At 68.2% G+C, this 27212-nt stretch overlaps 2 protein-coding genes across 2 annotated transcripts; one reads left to right on the forward strand and one right to left on the reverse strand.

The window, feature by feature from the left end:
• Positions 1–410: 410 nt before the first annotated feature.
• MFAP1 (microfibril associated protein 1) lies at positions 411–4584 on the reverse strand. The gene is made up of 9 exons (XM_086620292.1): positions 4501–4584; positions 4158–4377; positions 3354–3483; positions 2858–3045; positions 2227–2335; positions 1995–2155; positions 1585–1744; positions 885–974; positions 411–741 (listed from the first exon to the last, which is right to left on the reverse strand). Exons 1-9 carry the CDS (start codon positions 4577–4579, stop codon positions 559–561), a joined length of 1320 nt encoding a protein of 439 aa, XP_086476418.1. The 5' UTR covers positions 4580–4584; the 3' UTR covers positions 411–558.
• A 9050-nt stretch (positions 4585–13634) lies between these two features.
• On the forward strand, positions 13635–26565 carry FURIN (furin, paired basic amino acid cleaving enzyme). Its single transcript, XM_086620655.1, has 15 exons — positions 13635–13998; positions 18697–18795; positions 19527–19622; positions 20200–20328; positions 20538–20614; positions 20965–21053; positions 21295–21467; positions 22442–22654; positions 22924–23024; positions 23147–23250; positions 23615–23732; positions 24643–24822; positions 24925–25049; positions 25405–25521; positions 25600–26565. Exons 1-15 carry the CDS (start codon positions 13819–13821, stop codon positions 26166–26168), a joined length of 2370 nt encoding a protein of 789 aa, XP_086476781.1. The 5' UTR covers positions 13635–13818; the 3' UTR covers positions 26169–26565.
• The last annotated feature ends 647 nt before the right edge of the window (positions 26566–27212 follow it).

A 27212-nucleotide genomic window follows, 5' to 3' on the forward strand; every position in this document is an offset into this window, starting at 1 on the left:
GGCTCCCAGGAAGGTGCGGAACGGCACAGCCGCGTTCCACAGACAACGTGGCCCGACCGCCTAAGAAAATGACTCCTTTAATCAAAGCAACCCCCTGCGCCCCACCCTGCCCGGGTAGAAACGCTGAGCCCTGCAGAAAAAGGGCAAGGAGATGGCACCACTGCTCCCCACCAAAAAGGGCCCAAACTGCCACTGGGGAAGTACACGCAACAGAGGGATCCTGTGGATCAGGTGGGCATAAAAGTCCGTTAATTCCTCCTGAAGTGGGTGTGCTGGAGCCAGTCCACACAGCCCTGGCGGGCACTGCCAAGGCTCTCGGGGCGGCCGCTGGCGTGATGGTGGCATGGCTGCCGGCCTGGCCAGCATGGTCAGGCTGTTGTCCTCCGCAGCACGCGGGCAGGGAGCTCGCCGGGTGTCCGCAGCGCGGGGAGCAGGACACGGCGCCAACAGGGCAGGCGTGACACAGGGGAAGGGTTCATCCGCACGCAGCGCCGTGCCCCTTCTGCCCCTGCCCGGGCTCCTGGCACCTGGCAGAGAAGCGCCCTCGTGCCCATTCCCTTAGGTGGTTTTTCGCTTCTTGGCCGAGGGTCTCTCAAAGACGTCCCGCACGCCCGCCGCCTTCTGCTTGAAGAACTTGGTGTTCTGCGCGCTCTCCTGGCCCCAGGCCGAGTCGAACGAGGTGGTGTCCTGGTCCACCAGGTGCGTGTACTTCGTCCGCCCCGAGCGCCCGAAGTTCTTCACCTGGGGGCAGAAGAGCTGGTGAGCAGCCGCTTGGGCAGGCTGCGGGACCTGCTGCGTGCCCCTGCCCAGCTCCTCCCCGGCCGAGGAATGCCAACCCCTCAGCGTGGCACGTGGGCCAGGCACCTTCCGGCCCGCACACCCACCTGCATGACTTTGGGCAGGATGGTCTTGTTGAAGTGGTCCTCGAGGGTCGGGGCGCTGAAGTCCCTCTTGTACACCTCCTCATCCTCGTCCTGCAGGAGAAAGGCATGCCTGATCAGCCCACAAGTTTCCAGCAAGTGCCAGAGGCAGGTGGAAGGTGGGGAGAGCCGCCAGAAGCACGTATCGCTGCTCTGCCAGGGGCTGCCGTGGTGCCTGCTGCCGAAGATGGCCGTGCTGGCAGCCACCCTCCCATCCCCTCGGGCCACCTCTCCAGAGCCGGGCTGTGCCCATGAGGAGCTGGCTCAGTGCTGGCCGGGCTCAGCAGCCCCAACAGCAACATGGGGACGGCTCCGCTGCTTCGGCTTCGTCTCAACTGGGAACCCTCAGCCTAAGGTGCAAGGTGGCAGGGGTGGAACTGTGCCAGTCCTGCTCAGGCTTCCAGAGGGCAGCCGGGCAGGCTGCTGTGGAGCCATCCACGGCTCACCCACCACATGGGTGTCACCACCCACCCTCTCCACAAGAGCCGGCTGAGTTTACATCCCCTCGGTCACATCAGCCCTGCGCTGCCTCCGAGGGCTGGCTCTCGCCCCATGGGCACCCCAGCTCTAGGGCACCGCGGCAGGGGCTCCCCACAGGGACACGTGGGCCCCCACAGCCCCTGCTGCCAGCGCGGCTGTGCCCAGGCCCTCACGCAGCACTCACCATGAAGAAGGCGCCGCGGTGGTAGTACTTCTGCAGGAACTTGTACTTGCCCTTCACCGCCTTGTTGGTGATGACCTTGCCGTTGGCCCGAAGCTCGGCGCGGCGCTCCTCCTCCGTCAGGTTCCGCATGCGCTCGATCTCTGCCTTCTCCTTCTCCATGCTGGGCAGGAGAGAGACCCCTGAGACCCCACAGCGTCCTCCTGGGACAGCTGCTGTCGCCAGCTGCCATCCCGTACACTCCCTGGCTCCGCAGGGCAGCAAAGACACCCGAGGGTGGGCAGGAGAGGCTCTGGTGCTTGGTATGGCTACGACCATGCTGCCAAGGGCAGCCTGAGGAAGAAACGCCTCCGGCGCCGGCAGGGCCGGCAGCTGAAGGCCCTTGGCCTTGTGTCTGCACAGATGATACTTACGCTTCTCGTTCTTCGCGGTCCCGTTTGATGCGCTTCAGCTCACGTACTTTCCAGGCCTCATACTCCTCCTCATCGTTCTCATCGTCCGTATCAAGTGCATCCAGTGCTGCCAGCGAGCGCTTGTTCTCCTCCAGCTCCTTCTTCGCTTCCTCCTCGACGATCTGCAGCAGGGGTTGAGCTCAGCTTGCTGTGGCGACTGCCCCCGGCGCGCCCCCCAGCCCGCCCCCGGCACCTTCAGCGTGTACTTGCGCCTCTCCTCCGCCAGCCTCTTCGCTTCCTGCTCCAGTTCCTTCTGCTTCAGGGCTTCTGCTTCCCTCTCCTGAACTGTGATCCGGTCCTTCCTGCCGGCAGGGACCGCAACAGTCTCCGTGAGCAGTGCAGCCGCCTGGCTCCTCGCAGACCCCCACCCCCTTCTACACCTTCGCCCTCTCCAAGGACAGGCCGAGTCCCACGGCTCTCCGCTTTCTGGCGTCGCCTACGCCAGGGCTACCACGCTGCTCCCTACAGCTGCAGGTGGCATGCAAACAATGGGAGACCAAGGCACCAGCTGTGGGGCACGGCCTGCTGCCGGCTTCCCTTCTCTGCCACGTGGCACTTGCCAAAGGGCTCTGGCCAGACGCCGCTGTGGCTTCCACCCACAGCCTGATCCCGCAGTGAGCGACGCGGCTGGCAAGGGGCCGTCAGGGCTGGGATCGCCCCTCACTGTGCCCCACCGGGCTGGCACCGCCTCTGTCCCCTGGGGAGGCAAACTGCTGCCTCACAGCAAGGAAGAGGAGGCCACAACGGCAGCGCCTGCTCAGCCCCCCGCTCCCGACTCCCCGGCCCAGCGCGCCAGGGCTGACCCACGCGGCCGCATCACCCACTTGCGGATGAAGACAGGTTTGAGCCGCGGCTCCATTTCATCCTCACTGTCCGTGTACTCCTCGTACTCGGACTCTGACTCGGACTCTTCTCCGGACCGACCCTCATCTTCCAACTCCATCACTTCCATCTCCTCAGTTTTCCTCTCCTGTGCTCGCTGTCGCATCATCCCACGCCGACGCTCGATCTCCTAACGGAGGCAAACACGGCGGTGTCAGACGACCGGCCCCGCTGCCGCCTCCCTCTCGCTCTTCTGTACGAAACGGGCAGCGTCCGGAGCGCTGGCTGCGAGACGATGTGCCCGTCCCTCTGGACACAAGGTGGCCTCTCCCAGCATCCTGCCCCACTCAAGAGGGCTGTAACCCACGAGTTTAGTCACAGCCAGCTGTGACGCTTGTCCAGCCCCACCAGACAGCCCACATATCCGCCCAAAAGGCACTTCCAGCCTGTGCCATGCAGGGGCTTCCCTGGGCCCGTAATCCGTCTCTGCAAGTGCACCTCATCATCGATCTCTTCCTCCTCCTCTTCGCTGGTGTCCTCCCGCTCCAGGCGCCAAGCTTCCCCCTCCACCTCTGAATCACTTTCTCCGACGATTTCAGGCTCCACAATTTTTCGGTGTCTTGCCAGCCTACAACAGACCCGCGTTAAACAATGGCACATTGAACACAAAGAGGCTGCAAGGAGCCAACTATTCATGAATCGTTCCTAACGACGCCACGGTAAACGCTGTAACTGCCGAGTGTGGGCAGAACCCACGTATTCTTTCCCAGGAGGCTGGAGTGGCCCAGCACCACCAGCTCCTCCCTGTCTGTGCTCTAATCAGGAAGGGAGCTCCCAGTAGGAAGCCCCCTCGTTACTGGAACTGGAAGGAGCAGCAGCTCCACAGGAGAAGGCAAACTGCCCTCAGTTACTCCCTGCCTGGAGCACGCTTCGCAGGACACCGTCCCTTCCCTGTACCCTGAGCGTCAGCGCCCTGCATTAATTTTGATTTTGGAGCCTGTTTTCACCTGCACCCTCTCAACCGTACGTGGACGTGGGGCTGCACCCTGGGAATCGGTGACTGCTGCTCGGAAGGGCGGCTCACGGCACGGCCAGAGCCCAAGGCCCCGTGCAGCACAGGCACGAGAGGAGCCAGAGGCTGTCCCACGCTGCCGGGAGAACGTCCCCAGCTTCTGCCCGGCGCCCCCGCAATTCCTCGCTGCGGCGCAGCGGAGCAGGCTGGGACTCCCCGGCCTCCTTGGGAGGCAGGTGCGCACGGAAGCAGCGGGCAGGGGCACGGCTCCCGCCGAGCCCGGCACTCACCGCTCCTCCACGTCCTCGGCGATGCGGTTCTGGAGGCGCCGCAGCCGGGGGTCGTTGGCGAGCTCCTCCTCCTGCTCCTCGGGCTCCACCTCCTGCTCCTTCGCCTTCTTGATGAACTGGAACTCCTCGTCCTCCTCCTCCGAGGACTCCATGGGCGCATAGTCGGGCCGCTTGCCCGACACGTACCGCTTCACCTTCACCTTCTCCATGGAGAGCTCGCCTGCGGGCGCCGGGCCGTCACCGAGGGCCCCGCGCCCGCCCCCCCCGTCCCAGTCGGGCCGTCACCGGGGGCCCCGCGCCCGCCGCCCCCCCGCCCCGGCCGGGCCGCGTTCCCCCCACTCACCCTTCTCGTTGCGGACGGGCACGGCGCCCGCCGTGGACTGGATCGGCGGCTGCTTCATGAGGGCGCTGGGGACCGACATGTTGGCGGCGGGGCCGGGCCGGGCCGGGCCGGGCCGGGATCGAGCAGCTGCCGCTCCGCCGACAACGGCTCCGCTCAGCCGCTCACCGGGAACCGGAACTGCACCCGCGCTTCCGCCGGAACGGGAACCCGCCGCCGGCCTGAGCCGAGGAACCGGACGTGACGCTCGGCGGGGCGCGTCGGGCCCTGGAGCCCCGCTCGGGGGGGGGCGGGTACCCGCGGCCGGTTGTTCCGGGCTCCCGCCGCAGGTGCCTTTCCCGTACGCAACGGCGCAGCTTTTCCGCCACCGCTGAGGCGCGGCGCTGGCAGAGCCGTGGCCGCCGGGGCAGTGCTCCCGCGGACCGGCCGGAGGGGCACAGCTCACCGGGGGGGCCTCTGGCCGCGTCGGAGCGGGGGCCGCGGCGGCCGGGCGCTGGCTCGGGACCCCCGGGTGCCCCCCTCGGGCCTGGCGGTGTTTGCCCTGGGCGCTCCCTGTGCACGGAGCTCGGTGCCGCGCGTTGGGAGCGGGCCGGGCCACGGCGGGTTGTGCCTCCCCAGTGCCAGCTGGCCCGCGGGCAGGGGCGGGATCGCGGCCCGCTGCCGCCCCTGCGCCTTCCCCGCCGTGCGGGGCCGGGGTGGAAGTGACAGACTGTGGAGGCTGAGCCGGGCACTGCTGGTACGGCCGCCTGGGCACCGAGTGCTCAACGCCGTGGTGGCACCAGCACCAGTAACTCCCGCGGGGCCCTGCCGGGCTGTGGGATACATCCTGTGCCTGGCAGGGCGGCCGAATTCCTGCTGGTGCAGCCTGCGAAAACCGCTGCTCCCTCAGCGCACAGCAGGGCCTGGTGGCAGAGCCAGCAGCGGGTTTGTGCTGTGCCCACTGCTGGGGCAGAGCCGGAGCTGGACAGTCGTGTCTGCTGCCTCTGCCAGGCAGAGCCGAGCCTGGCTCTCCTGCCTTGCCTGCTGCCAGCCACAGCTAAGCCCGGCTCTCCTGCCCTGCCTGCTGCCAGCCACAGCTAAGCCCGGCTCTCCTGCCCTGCCTGCTGCCAGCCACAGCTGAGCCTGGCTCTCCTGCCCTGCCTGCTGCCAGCCAGCCCCGCCGAGCCCCGGTGCTGCCGCCCAGCTCCCAGGCAGCGAGGACAAGCGGCCCCTGCGCAGCCGTGTGTCCGACTGCAGCCCTCCAGCCAGCTGGCACCAGGAGGCAGGGGTGCTTCTGGTGCAGCAAGACTCTCTCAGCGTGCTGTGGCATGGGGCTGGGGGAGCCCCTGGGATTCCCGGTGGCACTGCGGAGGTGACAGCAGTGGCGTGTGTGTCGGGAAGGGCCGGGGCTTCGTGGCAGGCGTTAGAGGTTTTCCGTAAGCAGCTGGGTGCCGCACACGTCAGCCTCCGAGGGGGCAGAGGTTTCACAGAGGAAAGTCGAGGGCAGAGCTGGGAGTGATTGGCTTGAATGAGTTGCCCCTGCGCTGGCACCCAGCCGCAGGAGGTAAGATTTCTCTTGAAGCCGAGTGAAACTGTGTCACAAACCGCTGTGGCCGCGTCTGCCATCCTGTGCTGGCTTCTCGAAAGGAAGGAAGAGGTTTTGTGTTCTGGGAAGTCTGCCCGGGGAAATCAGCCTGCGGCACCCTTCGGCAGGGGGATTTGGGAAGCAGAGGGGCCAGAGCCACATTTAACCCTGCACGGCTGGGTGCCCGCCCTGCTCTCGCCGGAGCAGGTGCCCTCGTGGCCGTGCCCCAGAGGCCCTTTGGGGTGAGGTCAGTGCTGGAGGTGCCAGCCGGGGCACCCAAAACCAAGTGTGGTTTTCCAGTTGGTGGGTCAGCGCTGAAGCACAACTCCAAAGGAAGTGCAGGGAATTCTTTCCATTTCAGCGTCCTTGGTTCCAGGCTGGGAGATGACCTCCTGGGAGGATCTTGCTCAGCCAGTCTCAGGGAGCGCAGACCTGATTCTCAGCAGCGGCCCCTCTTCCAGGTCGGGCCCAGTTCCACTGGGGTGGAGGGTCCCAGCAGTGGCTGCAGAGGTCCCGAGGCTGGCACAAAGGCAAGCTCTGTCCTGGGGCACTCTTGTCGCACCCTGGCACCTCTGCGGGCTGGGCAGATCAGTCGGGTAACTGGGATCCTGCTGGGTGGCAGGTGGAGGGTGGCTGGGACCCAGCCCCTCACTGTGCTGGCTGCCTGCGCCCGGCTGCCTGCGCCTGGCTACCCTGGGCGCCGTCCTTGCTGTGGCATTTGGGCAGGGCTCTCCCTGCAGCACCCTCCAGGAGCTGACGCTCCTCCGCAGCCTTGCCCAGGAACAAGCAAGAGCTCGTGCACGCAGATGGCAATTAGAGCTCCTGCTCTGCGTTTGGTGCTCTGATGAGAGATTGATCCGGAGTTATCACGGTGCGTTCCCACCCAGTGAGTCCTGTGCCACCACGGCAAGGAGCAGGCCTCGGCGTAGGGCCCGGTGAAACAATTAGACGCACCAGTTAATTGGGAATTGCACACAAAGCACATAGTGTCCTGTTCAGGTGAAGCAAAATTAAAGACCTTGGCAAACAGGGAAGTGTTTTCACAGCCTGGCTCAGCCCTGTGACCGCGGGCATTGGAGCCTGTGGCGAGAAGCAGCCCTGAGCCTGTGACGTGTCCTCTCTGCCCCGCGCCCCCTGAGAGGCACGGCCGACCTGGAGAAACCAAATGCCAGCATTGCCCAAGCTGGCGTGGCAGGAGCCATGGGGGGACCCGGCCCTGAGGTCTCCCTGGGCAGGGCCCTGCGGTGCCCATCATTGCACAGGGGGTGCGAGGGTGCCACGGCCCTGCACCTGCCTGTACCGGATCCCCTGGGGACCAAGAGCTGGTGCGGCTGAGGGCAGCCCCAGCGCCCTCTTGCCAGCGCAGCTGCTGATGTGTCAGCCCTGCAGCGCTTGGCAGCTGGCAGCGGGCTGGGGCAGGGGCAGGGGGTGCTTTGCAGGGCAGAGCCCCTTGTTCCGGTGGCAGCGCAAGGCCGTGTGCGGCTGGCAGCCACTGGCAGGAGCGAGCCCAGACCCTGCCAGCATCTGGCACGGGCCAGTCTCAGGGCTCTGTCTGCTTGCTGGTGCAAACCTGCGCGTGCCAGGCTTTGGGCTGGATTTATATCCACCCCCCTCCCCAGCCCACCAAAGCCCACCGGCAAACGGGGCTCTTGCTGCAGGGCCACGGGTGGGCTCTCTGCCCTGGTGTTTCCTGCACGCGTGTGCTTGTGCTCCTGCGTGGAGCCCTCCGAGTGCCACAGGCACTTCACGGTGCTCGGGCTGGGCAAGGATGTCGCTACACCTGCACGGCTGCAGTTGTAGGGGACAGGGGCCGGTGGGGAGCGCCGCGCCGCAGCCCAGGGCAGGGGCAGTGCCGTGGGTCGATTCCTCGGCAGCGTTGCGGCTGCTGCTGACAGTCAGAGGCAGATAAAGTTACAGAACCAGCCTGAGCCGCTGCTGGTTGTGTCTGCAGCCGTACCGCAGGGCAAGGTCAGGGTGCTGGGGCTGGGCCTTGAGTTCCCTGCCGGTGACCGCAGGGAGATGTTGTGTCTGGGAGCGTGGCTATGAATAGAGCCTCCTGAGCCCGCGGGACCCTGCGGAGCACCCAGCTCCCGGCTGGCCCACGGCAAGCCCAGCGCCAGGGGCACCGGCACCTTCTCAGAAGACTACCGGTAGTGTCCAGCGGGGAGGGGAGGGAAAGGGAGGGGAGAAGCCGGAGAGACTCCAGGGAAGGGGGACTGCAGCCTGAGCTCTGGGAGAGGGCACAGTGAGGGGGCTGGGGAAATGCGTCTGCAGCACGGCAGAGGGGCTGCGGGCTGGCCCTGCACCAGCACAGGCGGGTTGCTGCGCTCCAGGTAAATGTTTTGTTACTGATTTGATCCCTCTCAATGTCCTCCGCTTGCCGTTGCTCCCCTGTTTGCCCTTCCTCCGGCGGTTCCCCGCTCACCAGTCTCCGTTCACCTGCAGCACGGCTGCTGCTGGCAGCGGCACGGCAGCGGCACTGCCACGGTCCTGCCGAGCTCCCCCAAGGCTTGGGGTGCCTGCGGGCGGGGGTGCAGCCCCGTCACTGCTCTGCTTCCCAGAAAACTCGGGCAGATGGGCAGTTGCATCAGTGTTGGGGCTTGTGCAATCTCTGCAACCGAAAGCCAAAAATTGACCTGATTTTTCCATGAAAGTAGGTTTCTATTGATTGTTGTGTGCTGCCGGGCCATGCCACATAGTGTGCGTGATGCAGAGGAGCACGGGGGGTCTCCCCCCAGCCCCGGGGAGCAGCTTGGCCCCTGTGCCTACTGTGTGGGCTCCAGGAGATGCCGTGGGACATCACCTGGCAGGGCAGACCTCACGGGGAGCTGCAGGCTGGCTCACGGTAGCAGGCTGCGGGTGCAACGGTGCACTGGGAGCCACTGCGCGGAGTAGCCTGCTCCTGGCCATCTCCTGGAGTGCGCCGATGCCTCCAAGCGATGGCCCCCAGGTCAGTTAAATGTCCAAGAGGAGGGTTCATGGTCCCAGCAGACGCCTCTGTGGTAGCTGCTTCACCCCGTCTGCCCCGAAGGCAGCGGCCGAGGACAGGGATGCTGAGCAGCCCTGGAAGGTGTGGGGGGAACAGCAGTGGGGCAGATCCAGCGTGGCGGCCCTGCTCTCTGCTCCTTCTGCAGCCGTCCCCAGGCCCCGGGGGGCTGCTGGGAAAACAGATCCTGTTCACATCCGTGGCTTTGTCCCGCAGCCAGGTGCTCCCAGTTACAGGCGTTGTCTTTGGCAGGGGCGCGGGGTCAGCGTGCGGGTCCAAAGCCAGCAGTTTATGCAAGAGAGAGGTGCTTCCTGCCCGCCTGCCCCGCGGCACCGCGATAAGCCCTGCTGACAGGGGCCCTTTGTCAGCTCCGCTCCCCTGCGTGACATGTCACAGGGGCCAGGTGCAACAGCCTGGCACCTGCCAGGGCACGGCCTGAATGAAGTATCTGAAGATAAGTTGTGTGGGTGGGGGCAGGGGGAGGCCCCTCGCGCCGGTATCCCCCATATATCTCCATGGGGCACTCCCAGCTCGGTTGTGGGGCCAGAGGCTGTGGGACCAGCATGGGCTTGGCGGTCGCCAGGGATGACTCCCGACCAGGCTGTGGCGGTGTGGGGGTGAGTGCCGCATGTCCATGGGGTGCAGGGGCCCCCCTGGGCTGCCCGGCAGGACCGTGGCCCCAGGGAGTGGACCTGGGGTACCGCAGCCACCGTGGCCGGCAGTGCCCAGCAGCAGCTCTTGGCACTGGACTGCAGCGTTGGCCAGGCTGGAGTCGCTGCCCCTGGGGTGATGCTGCAGCCGGGTGTCTGCCCTGCAAAACTAACCCAGTTTAACAGAAACCTGCCCTGTGACAGATTTTCTGGGCTGTTCTCAGCATCTCAGTTACCAAGGTGACTGTTTCCTGTGCGATTGCTAATGCTTCATGATCTCGATCATGATATCCGAGTGACTTCCTTTCTCTGTAAGGAGCTGTAGGACCCGCTCCTACCTGGGGCTGCCCAGACCCCTTCTGAGGTGCAGAGGATTCAGGTCAGTTTGGGTTCTGCTACTTTCGCTTTTTGCTCTGGACCTGGCTTTTGCATTGCTCTTGACGCGGCCCCCTGCACGTGAGGGACAAGGCTGCAATGGTTTTTATGAACGACCAAAGCCGAGATGAACTGCAATTCTCTTCCCACCTTTTCTCCTTGGTGGAAGTCTCTCTCTTGAAACCTGAAACTGGGCTGATGGATTTTCCTTGTGTTGCCGCTTTCCAAATAGTTTCTCTGTAAGGCTGCTGTGCGTTGGCCTGGGGCTGCGGCCCCCGCGGTACCGACTGTGCAGGGAGGCCGGTGCCACTCCTGTCCGCCCGGTTGAAGAACCTCCTGGTCCGGCGGCTGCCGGGGCTGGAACGGGCTGGTCGGGGTAGGCTTGTGTCCCACCAGCCCCCGCCGCAGAGCGACGCGCCGTCTGCTGTGCGGGTGCATGGGGATGCGAGACGAGGTGTCTTTGGGGTGCCCGTGTCCGCAGGTGCCCTCGCACCCCTGGTTGGTGCCCGGGCCCACGGGGGGTCTGGGCTGCCACGGGGCAGATCGAGGCCTCCCGCTCGGGCGGCACGGGAAGCCCCCGATGGGCACAGGCAGCCTCGGGCGGGTACGGGCAGCCCCATGTCGGGACGAGGGGAGAGGCCGTGCGGAGCCCCGCGCCGTGCCCGGTGTCGGTGTCGGGTGGGTGTCCCCAGGCCGGGGCGAGGGGGAGCGGCCCCGGATCTCGCGGTGGCCCGGGAGGGCAGCGGGGGGTGCCCGGGGGCAGCCGGGCCCCGCGCGGGGCGGAGGGGCCGGGCGCTGCGGCGGGGTGCGAAGCCGCCGCGGCGGGGCGGGCGGGGCGGGCGGCGGTGACGGCATCCGGCGGCGCCCGGCGGAGCGGCGGCCGTGCCGCGCCGCGCCGTGCCGGGCCGGGCTGCGCCGCGCCGCGCCGAGCGGAGCCGCGCAGGGCCGCGGCGGGCTGAGCCGAGCGGGGCCAGGCGGTCGGTGCGCGGCCGGTCGGCGCGGCGCGGGGCGGGGCGGCGGGCGGCGCTGACAGCTGCTCGGCGTAAACAAGCGGCCCCGCCGGCCGCCCCGGCCGCCCTGCCTGGGCCGGGCCCGGCCCGGCTCCGGGGCGGGCGCTGCGGGCGCCCCGCGGCGTGACGCGGCGCCGCCGACAGACGGGCCCGGCCGCCGGCGGGACGGGAGCGGGCAGGCCGCGCGGTAAGGGCGCGGGGACGGCGGCGGGGACGCGGCCGGGGGCGGGCTCGACCCACCGGCGCCGGCGGTTTGACAGCTGAGGCGGCCCCGGCCGGGCGGGACCCCGGGCGGCGGCGGGGGCGGCCGGTGGCGCCGCGGCCGCTGGGCAGCCCCGGGCTCGGGACGCGGCCGGCGGGGACTGGCGCGGCCCGGCGACCCCGGGGCGGGCGCTCCCCGGCGCCGCGGGCCGCGCCGCCCCGGCGGGGCACAGTCCGCCTGCCCGGCGACGCACGGCGAGGCGGGGCTGCGGGCCGGGCACCGGCCCCGGCCGGGCCCCGCTCTGGGGCTGGCGCGGGGGAAAGGCCGTTGCGGGAAGCCGCGGGCGAGGAGGGAGCCGGGCCTCGTCCCGTCGCAGCCACCCGGGGCTCCGCCGCTGGGGACGGTCGGCGGCTCCGGCCGCGCCGCGGGGCCGCTGCCATGTGGCAGCCGGGCTCAGCTCGCGCGGGTCCGTCGGTGTCGGGATGGATCCCAGCGGCTGCCGGCGGCGATCGGCCCTTGTGCCGCTCGGGGGGCCCCGTGTCCTGTGGGCTGGCGGGGACGTGCGTCCCTGCTCACCCTGCCGAGCAGCCCGGGGTGTCCCTGTGCCTCTTCTTCCTCCTCCCGCTCCCAGGGCGCGAGGCCAGAGGTTGGCAGGCGGGACCGGGGCGAGCGGTTGCAGCTGCGGGGGCCGAGCAGGGAGGGAGCCGGCCCGTCCGGCTGCGCTGGGGCAGCAGGCGGGGAGCGCCGGGCTCCGGCGGCCGGGGTCCAGCGCAGCGTTGTCCGCACGTGGAGCGGTCATCGGCAGGGAGCAGGATGGCTGCTGGCTCTGCGACCAGCACGGCAGAGGAGGCTGCCCAGGTCAGGGACCTGCGGAGGGGGGCGAGGTGGTGGCACAGAGACCGGCCACGGCAGACAGTGTTCCCTTGTGCGCGCTTGCTTCTCCCTCCGCTCACGCAGTAGCGTTTTCCCTTCCTTGGGGGCCGCGGGAGCCTTTCCCACTGGAAATTGTGATTTGGACCCTGGCAAGATCTGGGACCTGAGGCTACCATCCAGCCTCCGGTGGGTGCTGGTGGCACCAGGTGCCCCGGCAGGGCGGCTGGGCCCACAGCTGGCCGAGGTCTGGTCACGGAGGGGGAGCCGCAGCGTGCCTGAATCGCGGCACTGTCTGCGCTGCAGCCTGCGGCGAGGTCTCAGGCGGCTGCCAGGAGCTGCTCTCCTCCCCTGGCAGCGCCACAGGCTCCCTGCTTGCTGTGGCCGCTGCTCCCCTGGCAGCGCCACAGGCTTCCTGCTCGCCGTGGCCACTGCTTGCCAGAGGAGGATGGGGCTCCTCTGGGCACTGCCGGCTCTCACCTTTCCCCCTCTCTGAAACATGACCAGGTATTTCAGGGACCCTGTGGAGCTTCGTGCATGGAGCTCACACTGGTGCCATCGTGTCGTGGGCTCCTTCGCGCTGGGTGGCTCTCTCCCTGCTCTGCTCCCCACCTGCCTTCCCAGCTTCTTGTGTTTGCCCTCCGACGCGGTGCGAGTTCTCCCCGGGTATCGCTGCCTGCAGGGCCCAGGGTGCATGCTGGAGATGACGGCGTGTCCCTTTTCTGGGTCCCTGTGCCAGCTTCCTCTCTGCTGTGAAGATGAGTCACACCGGTGTCACCATGTTGTGCTCCGGAGGAAGGGCAGAGCCGAGCTGCTGGTGGTGACAGGCAGCACAGCACTCGGCACTGCTGCCCGGCACTGCCTGGTTGATCACCCACTGTGGAGGTGCTGGGGCCTGGGGCTTTGCTAACTGGAGCGCGAGGGCTCTCCCTGTCTCTCCTCCTTCCAGTCTCCCATTTAGCTGGGGTTCCTCACCCAGCGTCTGGGTGCATCTCCTCTGGTCTCCCCTTGGGGCTGGAGAGGTCGGCTTCCCATCCCGGTTGCTCCCAGCTCCATGCCCGGACAGGCCTGTCTCGGTTGGAGAAGGGGCCCGTGTCCGTGGCAGGTGGTGGTGGCAGAAGGCATGGCTTCCCTTGCCTTACCTCTCCCCTCCTTCGGTGCCCTTCTCCCCTCCGGGTTTGTTTCCGTGTTTGCAGGTACACATTGGGCAATAGGCAAGGTAAACAGCGGCTCCGCGCCGGGGCAGACGTGCCGGGGTGCCCTGTGGAGCGAGCTGCCGTGGCGCCACCTCGGGCCTCCCGGTCCCGTGTGGCTGTCCCTGAGCCGTGGTGGTGGCGGGTGCCGTGTGCCATGTGCTGAGACCCGCCTGCCTGGCGCTGGAGCCGCAGCCTGTCCGGCGGAGCCTGCGCTCTGCAGACTTGAGGAGAGGGGGGCCTGACCGCTCTGCCGTCTCTCTGCAGGTCGTGCTGCTGTCCTGAGCCGTCTGTTCCTGCTGCCACCCTCCAGCCCAGCTGCTGCGGGCTCGTCCCCATGCTCTCCTGGGCTGAGCAGGGACCAGCAAGGCAGAGAGGCCGGCACGCCCCGGGGTGCTGACACAGGGAGGCCACTGGACCTGCCACTCCGGGACCCTCCTGCTCCCCAGCTAGAGGAACCCCGATACTCTGATGGATCTGAGGCCCTGCTCGCTGCTCCTGCTCTGGACTCTGGTGGTTGCCCTCGCTCTCCTGGCCCAGGAGGTGCTGGCCCAGCACATTTACACTAACACCTGGGCCGTGCTCGTCCCTGCGGGGCCCCAGGAGGCTGACAGGCTGGCCAGGAAGCATGGATTCCTCAACCTGGGTCCGGTAAGTCCCCCACTTCCCTCTCCCTGTGGAAACGGTGTCCTCTGGCACACTCTGGGCAGGCGCTGGGCTCGGCCCTGGAGCCACTCAGGGGCTGCTCTTTCTGGCAGCGGGGCCGCTGCATTGGCGCCCGTCCGCTGCGTTGTCTCAAGACTGGTAATTAGCTGGATGGAGCCAGGGCCTCCCTCCGCCGGCAGGATGGTCTGGTGGCATGGCACAGCACGGCACGACACGGCACGCTATGCTCTGCCTGCGGGAGGGGGAAGGAGGAAAAGCCCATCCCAGCATGAAAAAAATTGGGAGTGCTGTGTGTTGGTGGAGCAGGGGAGGGCTCCCAGTTCCTGACGGCGCTCCCCGCAGCAAGCCGCCCCGGCGTGGCACGGCCTCGGCTCAGCCAGGGCGGCGGCAGTGCCTCCCGGGTGTCCCCGGAGCGGGCGGTCTGACGGCAGCTGCGTGTCCGCAGCCCTGAGCTGCCCTTCGCAGGTGCGGCAGCAGCCCCCGTCGGTAACAGCTTCCTCTGCCCTCCGCCAGGGATGGGGCAGCTGCACTGGGGACGTCGCCGCCGTCGCATTCCTGGCAGCGGGGTGGGGAGAACGGGGGTGACAGCAAAGGAACCAGGGCCCCTCGTGTTCCCTGCAGTCCCGGCTGTTCCCGGCTTTGTCTCCAGCGCCAGGAGCTCTGCAGAGCTCTCCTCCTGACTGGCTCCGCAGGGCTCCAGGCAGCCCTGCTCTGCTTTCCCTGGAGCAGGGCTCTGGCCTCTGGGCTGGCAGCATGTGGGGGTTTGCCGATGGAGCTGGTGCCAGCGCGACTGCCGTGACCAAGGAGAGGGCCAAGAGGATCGCACAGGAGTGGGTGCAGCAGGGCTGGCCCAGAGGAATGCCCCCTAGCCCCGGGGCGGGCATGGGGAGCTGGACTGGCACTACTCTGGTGTGGTGAGGCTGGCACTGGCACTCTGCCAGCTCCCGCTGGGCTGCTGGCGTGCCCGGGGGTCTGTTGCCCCGAGAATGGTGTGCTGCCACCGGTCTGGGCTGGCTCTCTGGGAAGGAAGCGAGAGGTGAAATCCCAGAGGAAATTGCACAACTGTGTCTGCGGTGTCAGGACCTCACTGTGAGTAGCTGCCGCGAGCCGTGGCGAGCGGGAAAGGTGACTGCTGGAGCTGGTGGGTGCCTTGTCCTGCTGCCCGCAGGGAGCCCTGCACGGGGCTCTGGGAACAGGGAGCCCCGAGTCCTCCGGGGCTTGTGCCAGAGGAGGGAACTCTGTGGGGCAGGATCAGGCCCACCGAGGGTGTCAGCACTGTGGGGACGATGGGGTGGCCTCACACGGGTGCTGTCCGTGTGGAAGTGTCTTAGAGCTGATGTCGGGGCAAAGGACGTGTCGGTCCGGGGCCGCCGCTGTGCCGAGGGGACCGGGAGAGAGGCCCAGCATGTGTGGCACTGGGCCAGGTCTCTGCCAGACCCCTGGGGGCAGGGACGGGGCTGCGGTGCCGGCAGCCCGCTCCTGGCAGCGTGTCCCGTCGTGCTGCAGTGCCGATGTCAGGCCTGGCTGCCAGGGCCGAGGGGCACGGGGCTCTGCAGCCATGTCTCCACCAGCCCGAGGCCCCAGGCGACAGCGTGGAGCCACGCAGGGCCCTATGGCATGGCAGGAAGCCCAGGCCGGTTTGGGGTCCGTCCCTGTGATCCGAGCGGGCTCCGTGCCAGCTCTGCCTGGCGGTGCTCACCTTCTCCCCTTGCTGTTTGATCCATGCCAGAGGCTGGCACCTTTCCGCCGGCTCTCCCAGCCCACTGAGCTGCCAGCGAGGGGCAGCGAGACAGCACCAGCGGGCAGAGCCCCGCGGGCTGTGGCAGGAGCTGCTGGTCCGGGCACATTTTCTCCTGTTCCGGAGCCTGTCCTGGTGTGCGTGTTGCAGGGCGAGGCTCGGCTGGCCTGGGCAGCCCGCTTCTGCAGAGAGGCCGTGGCGGCCCGGTGGGAAGAGCAGGGCTGGAAGGAGCTGGGCTTTCCCTCCCGGGAAGTTTCTGGGCTGCTGTTCCTGGGGGGTGTGTGCCGCTGGGACAGGATGTGACAGCCAGCCTGGAAGGGGGGAGACCGGGTGCTTCTGGCAGTGCCCCAGTGAGAGGCCCTCGGGGTCCTTATCTGAGAGGATCCTGGCCCCAGCGCGGGGTCTGGACACTGTCCTCGGAGGCGTGCTGTCCTGGCGTACTCCCTGCTCCGCCGCTGCCTGCGGAGCTCCGGCAGGTGGGCAGTCTCCTGGGCTAGTGGTGCCTCTGGCAGAGCGGTGCCAGGACCCACATCTGGTGCCAGTGGCCTTGAAGGGGACCCACAGGACAGTGTCGGAGGGGCAGGGGCCAGAGGAGAAGGACGGATGTGGCAGTGAGGCGGGAGTGCGGTGGTTTGTGCCGCCGGGGCTGGTGCAGAGGAAGGGGTGCTGGCGCTGCCTGCCCCGGCTGGGCATGTCCCATTCCCTGGGCACCGGGGAACGGCTCGGCTGCTGATGCCAGCCTTGGGCTGCACTGGCAGGGCTCTGGGCACGTGTGGCCCCAGCAGCAGCAGCCCAGGGAGGAGTGCCCTTACCTCCCATACTGCTGGGCCACAGGCCCCCGCTAGCCTCTGCTGCCACCCGACACGTTGCCCTGCTCCCGGGGGCGTGGGCGGGAGCGTGGCAGCCGCTGGCTCCAAGGCCAGCCAGGGTGGCCCTGAGCCGTGGCAGGAGGTCGGGGCGGGAGGGGTGAACTGGCACTGCCCGCCCCAGGGGTGCTCGGGGCTGGGGGCGGCTCTGCCCCTGCTGAGGACAGGGACTGCAGGAATCAGGGTGGAAGCGTGCGGGCTGGCCGGCTCCCGGCTGCCACCGCAGCGTCTGCGCAGCCTTAATCCGGCCGAATGAGTGGGCAGAGCCACGAGCTGCTCGCAGGAACAATTGGGGCTCTGTCCTTGCTGCCAGGGGGGATGAGGGGTGCTGGGGGAGGGCAGCGAGCCGGCAGCTCACTTTCCCCTCTGCCAGCCAGCGCAGAGGCTTTTCACCTTGGCACCTCCCGGAATGCTCTGAGCTGCTGGGCGTCCAGGCTGTACGGGGGCATGCGGTGTGCTGCGGGGAGCGGCCCGGCTCTGTCCCCAGTGACTCTGGCGGGGCTGGAGGTGCGATGCCGCCATAACAGGCGGGGCTGCAGCTCTGTAGCCAGCTGTGCCGGCGCTCCAGCCGCCCGCCGTGCCGCTCAGGGAAGGGGTGCAGAGCTGCCGGCCGAGTCCTGGCCTTTCCTTCCCGAGCCCAGGGCAGGAGCAGCACCAGGGAGCGCAGCCCTGCGCCACAAGCACCGCGTCCTGGGGAGTGGCGTGGTCTGTGGCTTCCCTGGATAACGCCAGCTGGTGCGGCGTGGGGCTGGTTTGTGCGCTGCCTTGTGCCCTGCTGCCAGCTTGCTCCCCACCGTGGTCCAAGGTCTGGGAGACGCGCGCAGAGAGGGTCTGAGGGTCCTGAGCTGGCAGCGGGGGCTATGCCCACCCGTTCCGTGGGGACTGGTGTGTGCTGGTGTGTGCCAGCGTGCTGTGAGCACCAGACTCCCCTGGCAATGGAGCCGTGGACACCAGCCCTGACCCTGGTGTTCAGCTCCTGCCATCCTGTGCTGCCGGTGCTGTGCTGCCACGAGTTGAGTCCGTTCCCTTTCCTGCCCGTGGAGCAGCTGGTGCGTGGGGGGCCATGCCATGGGGGGAGCCCTGTGGCACAGAGCAGTTCCCCTTCGACAGGCAGGAGCTCGCCCTGCCAGCACGCAGTCCTCTCGAACAGGGGTGGTGCAGGCCTGGCTCCGGGTGCCGGGGTGCGTTTCCCTTGCCCTGCAAAGCACGGAGGGGCTTCGGGGTGAAGGGCATGACTTGGAGAGTGGCAGCCTGGATTTGCTGCCCTGGGGCTGAGGGGGCTCCTCGGCTGGGTGCACCTCTCCTCCCCTGCTGGACTCTGGCCAGCCGCATGGCTGCCGGGGTGGCGGCACATCTGCAGAGCTCTGTTAACTTGGAGCAGCTCGTTAGCTGCAACCAGGCTGTTTTGCGGCAGCCTGGGGGGGCAGAGGGCGAGATGTCCTCTCCCTCGTGTTCCCACAGCTGTTGCAGCCCAGTCCTTGGGCCATGGCCGGATCCAAGCAGACTCCATGGCTTCCAGCAGGGCAGGGTGGGCACTCGGCCCCCTTTCTCCCCAGTCCAGGCAGGCTGCCGGGCTGGGAGGCCCTGGGCGGCAGGGCCTGTGTCCTGGCCAGCCTCTGGGACGTGCAGGAGGGGATAAGGAAACGACAGCACTGGAGAGGGTTCAGGGTTTAAAAATAACTGTCAGGGTGGCTGCGTGGCCTCCTGGCGCAGCTGGGCTGTGCTGGAGCCCCGTCCTGCCCCGGTGCAGGCCGGGCCGTCCCTGCGTGTGTGCGCACAGCTTGGCTCCTCGGCCGGTGGCTGCCCCGGCTGGGGTCAGATCGTGCCCCCTCGCTGTGCTCTGCTGGAGCTGGCGGTGCCCCAAGGTGGAAACCAGTGCTGGGTGGGTGCTCTGGTGGGCGCTGGGAGAGAGGGGCTCTGCGGTGGGCTGTGTGGAGGAGCAGGGGCTGGCTCGGATCTGCCCTGCCCAGGCTGCGGCTGCCTGGGGAGTGGGGCCTGGAGCCCCCCGGGACCCTCCCCTCCAGTAGCAGGGAGTGCTACTGGGGGCTCCTGTCCATCCCGCTCCTTTCTCTGTTGCAGATCTTCGGTGACTATTACCACTTTCGGCACAGTGGCGTGGTGAAGCGTTCCCTCTCGCCCCACCAACCCTGGCACAGCCGTTTGGCCAGGGAGCCACAGGTACGTGCAGTGGGGGGCCCTGCCTGCCATCTGCGGGGGCCTGGGTTTGGCCCTGGGCACTCACACTGGCATGGGAGCCAGCACTGGACACAGGATGGGGCTGAGCTGCCTTGAACCATACCCTGGCATTGAGGCCCGTGGCAGAGCCGGGTGGGAGCCCGGCACATTCCCAGCAAGGGCAGGGGATCAGCAGAGCCAGCGGCAGCGGCCTGTGGGCTGCTGTGATCCCAGGGCACGGGGCAGCCTCTGCTCCCCGGAGGGCTCTCCGCCCTTGTACGCGGGGCAAGGTGCGCAGGGCAGTGCCGGCAGTGCCAGATCCCGGCGTGGCAAGGCTGCCACGATCTCTGTCCCCTGGCTCCGGCCCAGGGGCCTGGCAGGCTGGTGGCGCAGTGGGGTGTGCAGCGCGTTGCGGCGGCTGGCAGGCTCTCGGCACGCCGCTGCTTGGCGGAGCTCTGCGCTCTGACCTGCTCGCTCCGCTGGAGCGCATCCCGTCACAGGACGCCCTGCGCTGCCACACTGGCATGGCTGGGCAGGGGAGGGCAGGAGGGATGGTCCACATGCTGCAGTGGCTGTGGTGGGGTGGGATACTGTGCCAGCCCAGGGCTGGCCGTGAGCTCCCCAGGGAGAGCCCCTCTGGGCAGGCTGCTGGAAGGGGTCGGGGGGCCTGGGGAGCTGCGGGCACGCACTGCCGAGGGGGCAGCGGGGGAGCCTCATGCTCTCTCTGCCCCCAGGTGCAGTGGCTAGAGCAGCAGGTGGCAAAGCGTAGGACCAAGCGAGACATTTTCATGGAGCCCACGGACCCCAAGTTCCCGCAGCAGTGGTACCTGGTGAGTGCCAGGGGGGACTCAGGGCAGCTGAGGCGGGGTGCTGTGCAGTTGTGGGGCCGCGGGCACGAGTTCTGGGGGTGCAGATGTGGCACGGGAGGAATGGCTGCCAGGCTGCGGCTGCTGCCAGCCAGGCTGGCGGGGAGGAGGAAGGCCTGAGGTAGCCGCCTGGTGCAGTGTGTCCAGGGACACCCCAGGGAAGACGCCATGCTTGCAGAGCGACGGCTCCCTGCCGGAGTGCTGGCAGGGTGGGGAGAGCCTGGGGCTGGACTGGGGGGAGCAGCCCTTTGCCTGGCCCAGGAGTGCCATCTGTGCCTGTGCCTGGCTGCGTTGGGGAGCTCGGGCACAAACCTGATCTCTGCAAAGGGAGCTGTGATTAGGGGGCCCAAGCGCAGTCAGGGGCTTGGTCTCCTTTCACAGTGGCCCTCCTTGGCTGGCCGTGCCTGGCCCTCTGTGCCCGGCTCCCCTGGGGTGAAGGCTGCCTCTTGCCCACCCATACAGCTGGGCCTGGGAGGCGTCTGGGCACAGCCCTGCCACAGCAGCTGGGCGCAGCTCCTATCGCCAGGGCTTCTCTTGGCAGTACAACACCAACCAGCGGGACCTGAATGTGCGTCAGGCCTGGGAGCAGGGCTACACGGGCAAGGGCATCGTCGTTTCCATCCTGGATGATGGCATTGAGAAGAACCACCCTGACCTGGAGGGCAACTATGTAAGTGTGTGGTGATGCCTCAGGGCACTGTGCCACAAGAGCCTGTCCCAGAGCTGTGTGGCACTGGGCTCGTGCCTGCCGAGGCAGGACACGAAGGAAAGCGATGGGACGTCTCAGGGACGGGGGGCACAGGCATGGCCCTGGGGCGATGGTGCTTGGGGCTTGGTGGCCAAGGTAGACGGCCTCTGACTGCCAGATCTGCCTTCCAGGATCCGGGGGCGAGCTTTGATGTCAACGACCAGGACCCGGACCCGCAGCCCCGCTACACACAGATGAACGACAACAGGTGAGGCGGGAGCCAGGGGCAAGGGTGGCAGAGCCTGGCCATGGCAGGCACTCAGGACTGCGGGAGGGCGCGGGGATGGCAGCATGCCTCTGCCCCATGGAGAAGCTCCCTCACCCCCTTTCTGATGCGAGCAACATCCTTTGGGGCTGCTCAGCACTGGTGCAGGCTGTCCAGTCCACTCTGCTCCGGAGCAGGAGAGTGGATGGAGGAGCCCTGGGGGGCCTTTGTCATCCACCCAGTTTGTGAGGGACGGGAGGCAGCCCGGGTGCCAGTCCCTCCGGCTGCAGCCAGTGCCCAGCCCTGTGCTCCTCGTGTGCCACCTGAGCACGAATGGTCCTGTTTCACTGCAGACACGGCACACGCTGCGCTGGGGAAGTTGCTGCTGTGGCAAACAATGGGATCTGCGGTGTCGGCGTGGCGTACAATGCCAGAATCGGAGGTGGGTGCCACCCTGCCCTGCGCCAAAAGCAAAGCCTGCGCTGGGTTCCACGGGTGCCTCGCAGCCGGAGGAGCAGGCTGTGCCAGGGACCTCGGTGCTGCTGGCCAGGGCAGCCCTGGGACGGCCCTTGGCACGGGGCGGCAGCAGCAGACGGAGGGCTCTTGCCAGTGGCACCGCTGCCCTGCGGTGCGTGGCCACCCTCCCCGTCCGGTCGCCCGTGACGTCTGCTCTCTGGCCCTAGGCGTGCGCATGCTGGATGGGGAGGTGACTGATGCTGTGGAGGCCCATTCCCTGGGCCTCAATCCCAACCACATCCACATCTACAGTGCCAGCTGGGGCCCTGAGGACGACGGCAAGACTGTGGATGGCCCGGCCCGGCTGGCGGAGGAGGCTTTCTTCCGAGGGGTCAGCCAGGTGAGCAGGAGAGTTTGCCGGGGGAGCGCCGGCTGAGCTCCTGCCCTTTCCTCCCCCGTCTCCCTTGCTCCTCCTGCGCTGTCTTTGTCCCAGCCCTGCCACGATGAGCTGTCTTCCAGCCCATCTCCAGGATCAGGCTCTGTTGGTTTTTCCTGTTCCTCCTGCGCGATGGCTCTGAGTCAGGGCTCCTCCCGTGCACGGCGCTTATCTCGCCCTTGGGCAGCCCTATCGTCCGTGCTCAGAGGGCTCCCACGCAGCCCCGCGCCGGGATGGTCTCTCCCCGCTCTCTGAAGCCCTGTCCTGGTTCTGCCTCGCTTTGTGCCAGCCGCTTGCCCTTGCTTCCTCTGCCTGTCCTCTCGCTGTCCCCAGTTGTTGCCAGCTCTGCCCATGCCTTGGCGCGGCTGTGGTGTGGCCCACGTGGTTCAGCTGTGCCCCGTGTTCCGCCTGGGATTCCCTGCCTGGAAAGATGCGTGTGCTGTGCAAGGCATGCTGGCAGACCCGCCCTGTGGTGCCACGCCAGCCCTGCCACATGCCATGAGTGGAGCTGTGGCTTTTGGGACTGCTCTGCCGAGCTCCCGCGGCGCTGCCAGGCGGCTGCAAATCCCACGCAGGCAGAGTCAGCCCAGGTGATTGCCGAGCGGAAAAAGACATTGGTTCTTGGAAGCCATCCTTCTGCAGGGCCTCCTGCCCACCAGTGCCTTACCTGTTGGGCAGCCTCTGCAGAGCTGCCTCAGCATCTCTGTGGGCATGGCGGTGGTGAGGGACGGGCGTGCCGGGTACCCAGGCCAGCAGGCTGGCCAGTGGTGTCCCGCTGACCCCTGCGTCCCAGCTGCATCTGCTCCGCCTTTCCCGCTCAGGCTGCCCATGCCGAGGGGGCCGGCACCGTCCCCTCGTCCTCAGCTCCGGCCTGGGGCTCCTGCCTGGCGGCAGTGCGGGCAGCACTGGCGCTGGCCCTCACCCTGCCCCTGTTCTAGGGCCGAGGAGGGCTGGGCTCCATCTTCGTCTGGGCGTCCGGCAACGGGGGCCGCGAGCACGACAGCTGCAACTGCGACGGTTACACCAACAGCATCTACACCCTGTCCATCAGCAGCACCACGCAGTACGGCAACGTGCCCTGGTACAGCGAGGCGTGCTCCTCCACCCTCGCCACCACCTACAGCAGCGGCAACCAGAACGAGAAGCAGATCGTGAGTTGGGGCCGTTGGCGTCTCTGGGCCGGGGGCTCGCGGGGCGGGACGCGCTGCGAGCTGTGGCCAGCCCATGGTGCTGGGAGTAGGGCTGGCCCCGCTCCGCCGCGCCACGGCCCTCTGAGCTGCTCCGGGGGCTCCATCTCGAGGGCAGCTCACGAGCTGCCCCGCGAGCGGTGGCTCTGCCTCTCCTCCCATGAATCCCTGAGCTGGCTCCTGGACGTGGCTGGTGCCCGCAGCACCCCCTACCCCAGCGCTCTTCCTCGCAGGTGACGACTGACCTCAGACAGAAATGCACCGAGTCGCACACGGGGACGTCGGCCTCGGCGCCCCTGGCCGCCGGCATCATCGCCCTCGCCCTGGAAGCCAAGTAAGAGCGGGGCTGGGCCGGGGGTGGCTGTGCAGGCGTTGGGAGGCAGTGGTGCCCGGGCAGGGACCGGCGTGGGGCCGGAGGAGCTGGGTGCCAGCGCCTGACCCCGCAACTCCTTGCAGCAAGAACCTGACGTGGCGGGACATGCAGCACCTGGTGGTGCAGACCTCGAAGCCGGCTCACCTCAACGCCAACGACTGGGTCACCAACGGTGTCGGCCGCAAAGGTACCAGGGCGTCGTTCTTTAGCCCAGCTGGCAGCTGAGCTACGTGTGCCCACTGCTCCCCTTGGCGAGGTGGAGGTTTTGGAGCCGGGGAAGCTGCTCACATCTCCTTACAGGGGCCATCTCTGCAGCCTCTCCCCTGCTACCAAAACCCCACCACGCAAACCCAGCACCCAGGGTGCCAGGAGTGAGCCGGGGGCTCCTGTTCCCGCAAGCACCACTGGCCTGGAGGTGCTGGGGCAGAGCCCTCTGGCAGCCCTGGGGGGCGGAGGATGCAGGAGGCCCCGGTGAGCCATGCGGCTGCGCCGGGCACACCGTCCCCACTGGGGACTCCTGGGAGTGGTGCCGACCCCTTCTGTCCTCACAGTCAGCCACTCCTACGGCTACGGGCTGCTGGACGCCGGGGCCATGGTGAGCCTGGCCAAGAACTGGACCACAGTGGGACCTCAGAGGAAGTGCGTCATCGATGTCCTCACGGAGCCGAAGTAAGGGCCGGTGAGCCCAGGAGGGCATCGCCCACCATCCGCCCCATGCATGGCCCTGTGCAGGAGCCTGGGCACCTCTGGGACCGGGGGGGGAGTGGGGAGGATCTCTGGGGCTGAGCTGCCCCAAGACCCCAGACCATCCTCCTGGGAGAGCTTCAGGAGAGCCCAGAAAGGCACCTTCAGCCGAACGGCGCCAACGTTGGCCGCTGAGCCTGCCTGCTGCTGCTGGGGCCGGACTGGGTGCGGCGGCGGCGCGGGCAGGCTGGGCGCTGCGGTTTGGGAGCAGCCAGCACGAGTCATCCCCAGACAGAGGGGCTTTTCAGGGGGTGGACAGAAGCTCCTTTTACTCCTGCTTGGCCGTCGCCGCCGCAGTGCAGCGTGTGCCGAGTCTCGTGTGTGGCTGGGACGCTCCCCGGGGGCTCTGGGGCGAGGGGCATCCCTGGGCAGGGAGAGAGCCGGGGCTGGGCCCTGCCCCAGTCCCATGGGACCCAGCCCTGCCCATCTGGAGCAGGCGCTTCTCGTGACCGGCATCCTGTGCTGGCACCAGTGCCTTCGCCATGGGCAGCTGTGGGAAGGACAGCCACACACAGGCAGCAGGACGGGGATGGCTGTGCCCATCCTGTCCCGTCCCTGGCTGTGCCACCGGGTGGTGCCGGTCCGGCAGCAGGCAAAGAAAGAGCCCATTCAGGCTGGCACAGAGCGGCTGGGGAGGCGGTGCTGGGCAGCGTGTGCTCGGCAGAGCAAAACCCCTGCAGCCGGGAACTGCCAGCGCCCCGTCTGGGGCAGCCACTGCGGCATTGCCTCCTGCTCCAGTCGCCCTGGGGCAGCCCCAAAGCCCCATGGCAGGGGCTGGGGTGCCATGGCATGCCCTTGGGCTGGGCCCGGGCTCACTCTTGCCTGCCCTCGGTAGGGACATCGGGAAGCGCCTGGAGGTGCGGCGGAAGGTGGACGCCTGCCTGGGGAAAGCCAACTACATCAGCCGGCTGGAGCACGCGCAGGCCAGGCTGACGCTGTCCTACAACCGGCGGGGAGACTTGGCCATCCACCTGGTCAGTCCCATGGGCACCCGCTCCACCCTCCTGGCCGCCAGGTAGGTGCTGGGCTGTGGGGTGCCCTGGGGTGGCCCCAGGCCCGGGTGGACACCAGTGGGTTTGCGGGACACCAGCACCCACCTCTCGCCCCCTTCGCCCAGGCCCCACGACTTCTCAGCCGACGGCTTCAATGACTGGGCCTTCATGACAACACACTCGTGGGACGAGGACCCCTCTGGGGAGTGGGTGCTGGAGATCGAGAACACCAGCGATGCCAACAACTATGGTAGGGCTGGGCTGGCCTCGCCCCCTCCACTGCCTCTCTCCGAGCCCAGGGTGGGAGTGGGAGCAGCACGGGCACTGAGCTGAGGGGCTGGTGGCATCTCAGATGCTTCACAGTGACCTGGCTGGGGAGAGGCTGGAGCTGGGCATGAGGGGAGGGGGATGCGGCTGCTCTGGGTCGGTGGGGGTCTGGGGCAGCAGGTGCCCCCGTGCCAGCTGGCTTGGCCCCACCATGTCCCATGGGCAGCCCTGCACAAGGGCATGGTCCCATGTCAGGCACTCTTCCAGGTGGTGGGCACAGCCTCGCTGTCTCCTGCATCACCCCTCCCTGTGCCCATCCTCACCCCGTGTCCTTGCAGGCACGCTGACCAAGTTCACGCTCGTCCTGTATGGGACGGCCACCGACGCCCCCGGCCTCTCCAACCAGCTGGAGAGCAGCGGCTGCAAGACCCTGACCCCCAGCCAGACCTGCGTGGGTGAGTGTGGGGCTGGTGGGGTGGGGGGCGCAGGGCGCGGGCGGCCCCCGGCCTGGGCTGACCCTGCCTCCCCCGCAGTCTGCGAGGAGGGGTACTACCTGCACCAGAAGAGCTGCCTGAAGCGCTGCCCCCCCGGCTTCGCGCCCGGCGTCCAGAGCACACACTACAGCCTGGAGAACAGCGTGGAGCCCATCGCGCCCCACCTCTGCCTGCCCTGCCACCCCTCCTGCGCCACCTGCGCGGGGCCCGGCCCCAACCAGTGCCTCACCTGCCCCGCGCACTCCCACTTCAGCAGCCTGGACCTCTCCTGCTCCCACCAGACGCAGAGCAGCCGTGCGTCCCCTGCCCTGGCGGGCGGCGAGGCGCCGGCCGAGGCTCCCCCTGCGGCCAACCTGCCCGTCCTCATCGCCAGCCTCAGCTGCGTCTTCATCGTCGTCATATTTGTCACCGTCTTCCTGGTGCTGCAGGCGCGCTCAGGCTTCAGCCTGCGGGGCGTGAAGGTCTACGCCTTGGACAGTGGCATCATCTCCTACAAGGGGCTCCCCTCCGACATCTGGCAGGAGGAGGGCCCCTCCGAGTCGGACGGTGAGGATTACGAGGCCCACAGCGAGAGGACTGCCTTCATCAGAGACCAAAGTGCCCTTTGATGAGCCCTCCCGCCCCTCCCTCCTCCCTGCCTAGCACCGCGGGGCCGGGGCAGGTGAGGCCGAGGGGCCCCGGACTCTGCCCCCGTCCCCCTCTCGCACCGCAGCAGCCCGGGGCTCTGTACCTGCTGGCACCGTCCCTCGGCCCCAGCCTGGGCTGCTGGGCACAGCCCTGCTGGCACCGTCCCCAGCTCAGCACCATCCCAGTCTTGCACCATCTCTTTTGGCCCCGTGTCCATCTGGTACCCGATGCTGGGGTGTTCAATGGCCGCGGGGCCCCTGGCACTCATTGGCCCTGCACTGGCAGCCGTGTTCCCTGCCCCAGGCGGGCGGCTGCTGATCGGGGTCACAGCGGTTCCCCAGGGTGGGCAGCGTGTCGGGTGCCTGGGTTGGCATTGCACAGGCTGGGCTGGCCGGGGCAGGGGCGGCTCTGCCCCGAGCCAAGGCACGCTCTGCTCGACCAGGGCTGAGCCCAGCCAGCGGCACTGCGTGCCCCTGCCCCTGCCCCCCTCGGCACCCGCTGGCCTCTGCCTGCATCCCTGGCTCAGCCTGCTGTGTCCCGGCTCCCCGCCAGCTCCCGAGGGCCTGTCCAGCTCCACCTGTGCCCTTCAACAGCAATAATGGCCCGGCCTCGGCCTCTGCTGCCTGCCCATCCCACCGTGGCTGCAGCTGCTTGCAGAGTGGGCAGGAGCCTCCCTGCCCCGGAGAGCGTGGGGCACAGCAGCGCCTTCCCTTGTGCCCGAGGCTCAGCCCCCCAGCATGGGCAGGGACCCCCTCGCACAGCCCCTGCTCTGCGGGGCTGCCCCGGCCCCCCACGTGTCTTGCCCCCGGCCGGGGCAGGTGGGCAGTGCTGGTGCCTGCACTGCCCTGGCTCTGCCTGCACCCTGCCTGTGCTGGGCAGAGCCTGGTATCCCTGTGCCCCGGTGCGCCCCTGCCCCGCGACGTGCCTTGCCCCCACTTGGTGACAATCCGTTCTGCTCCCCGCCGGAGCCCCCTCCCAGCGCCGCCTGCCCTCGCCGCCCCTTCCCCACGGGCTGGGGGCCGGTG

The sequence above is a fragment of the Tauraco erythrolophus genome, chromosome 14 (assembly GCF_009769465.1).
Source record: "Tauraco erythrolophus isolate bTauEry1 chromosome 14, bTauEry1.pri, whole genome shotgun sequence".
Classification (NCBI taxonomy): domain Eukaryota; kingdom Metazoa; phylum Chordata; class Aves; order Musophagiformes; family Musophagidae; genus Tauraco; species Tauraco erythrolophus.

What these genes read in the sequence shown, in the direction of transcription:
- MFAP1 (XM_086620292.1), bottom strand. Translation starts at nt 4,579, where the DNA reads ATGTCGGTCCCCAGCGCCCTCATGAAGCAGCCGCCGATCCAGTCCACG. An exon ending in GACCGCGAAGAACGAGAAGC is followed by an intron (nt 1,745 to 1,994) that starts GTAAGTATCATC and finishes TCTCCTGCCCAG; the next exon opens with CATGGAGAAGGAGAAGGCAG. An exon ending in ACCGCGGCGCCTTCTTCATG is followed by an intron (nt 975 to 1,584) that starts GTGAGTGCTGCG and finishes TTTCTCCTGCAG; the next exon opens with GACGAGGATGAGGAGGTGTA.
- FURIN (XM_086620655.1), top strand. Translation starts at nt 13,819, where the DNA reads ATGGATCTGAGGCCCTGCTCGCTGCTCCTGCTCTGGACTCTGGTGGTT. An exon ending in GTTTGGCCAGGGAGCCACAG is followed by an intron (nt 18,796 to 19,526) that starts GTACGTGCAGTG and finishes CTCTGCCCCCAG; the next exon opens with GTGCAGTGGCTAGAGCAGCA. An exon ending in CAGCGATGCCAACAACTATG is followed by an intron (nt 25,050 to 25,404) that starts GTAGGGCTGGGC and finishes GTGTCCTTGCAG; the next exon opens with GCACGCTGACCAAGTTCACG.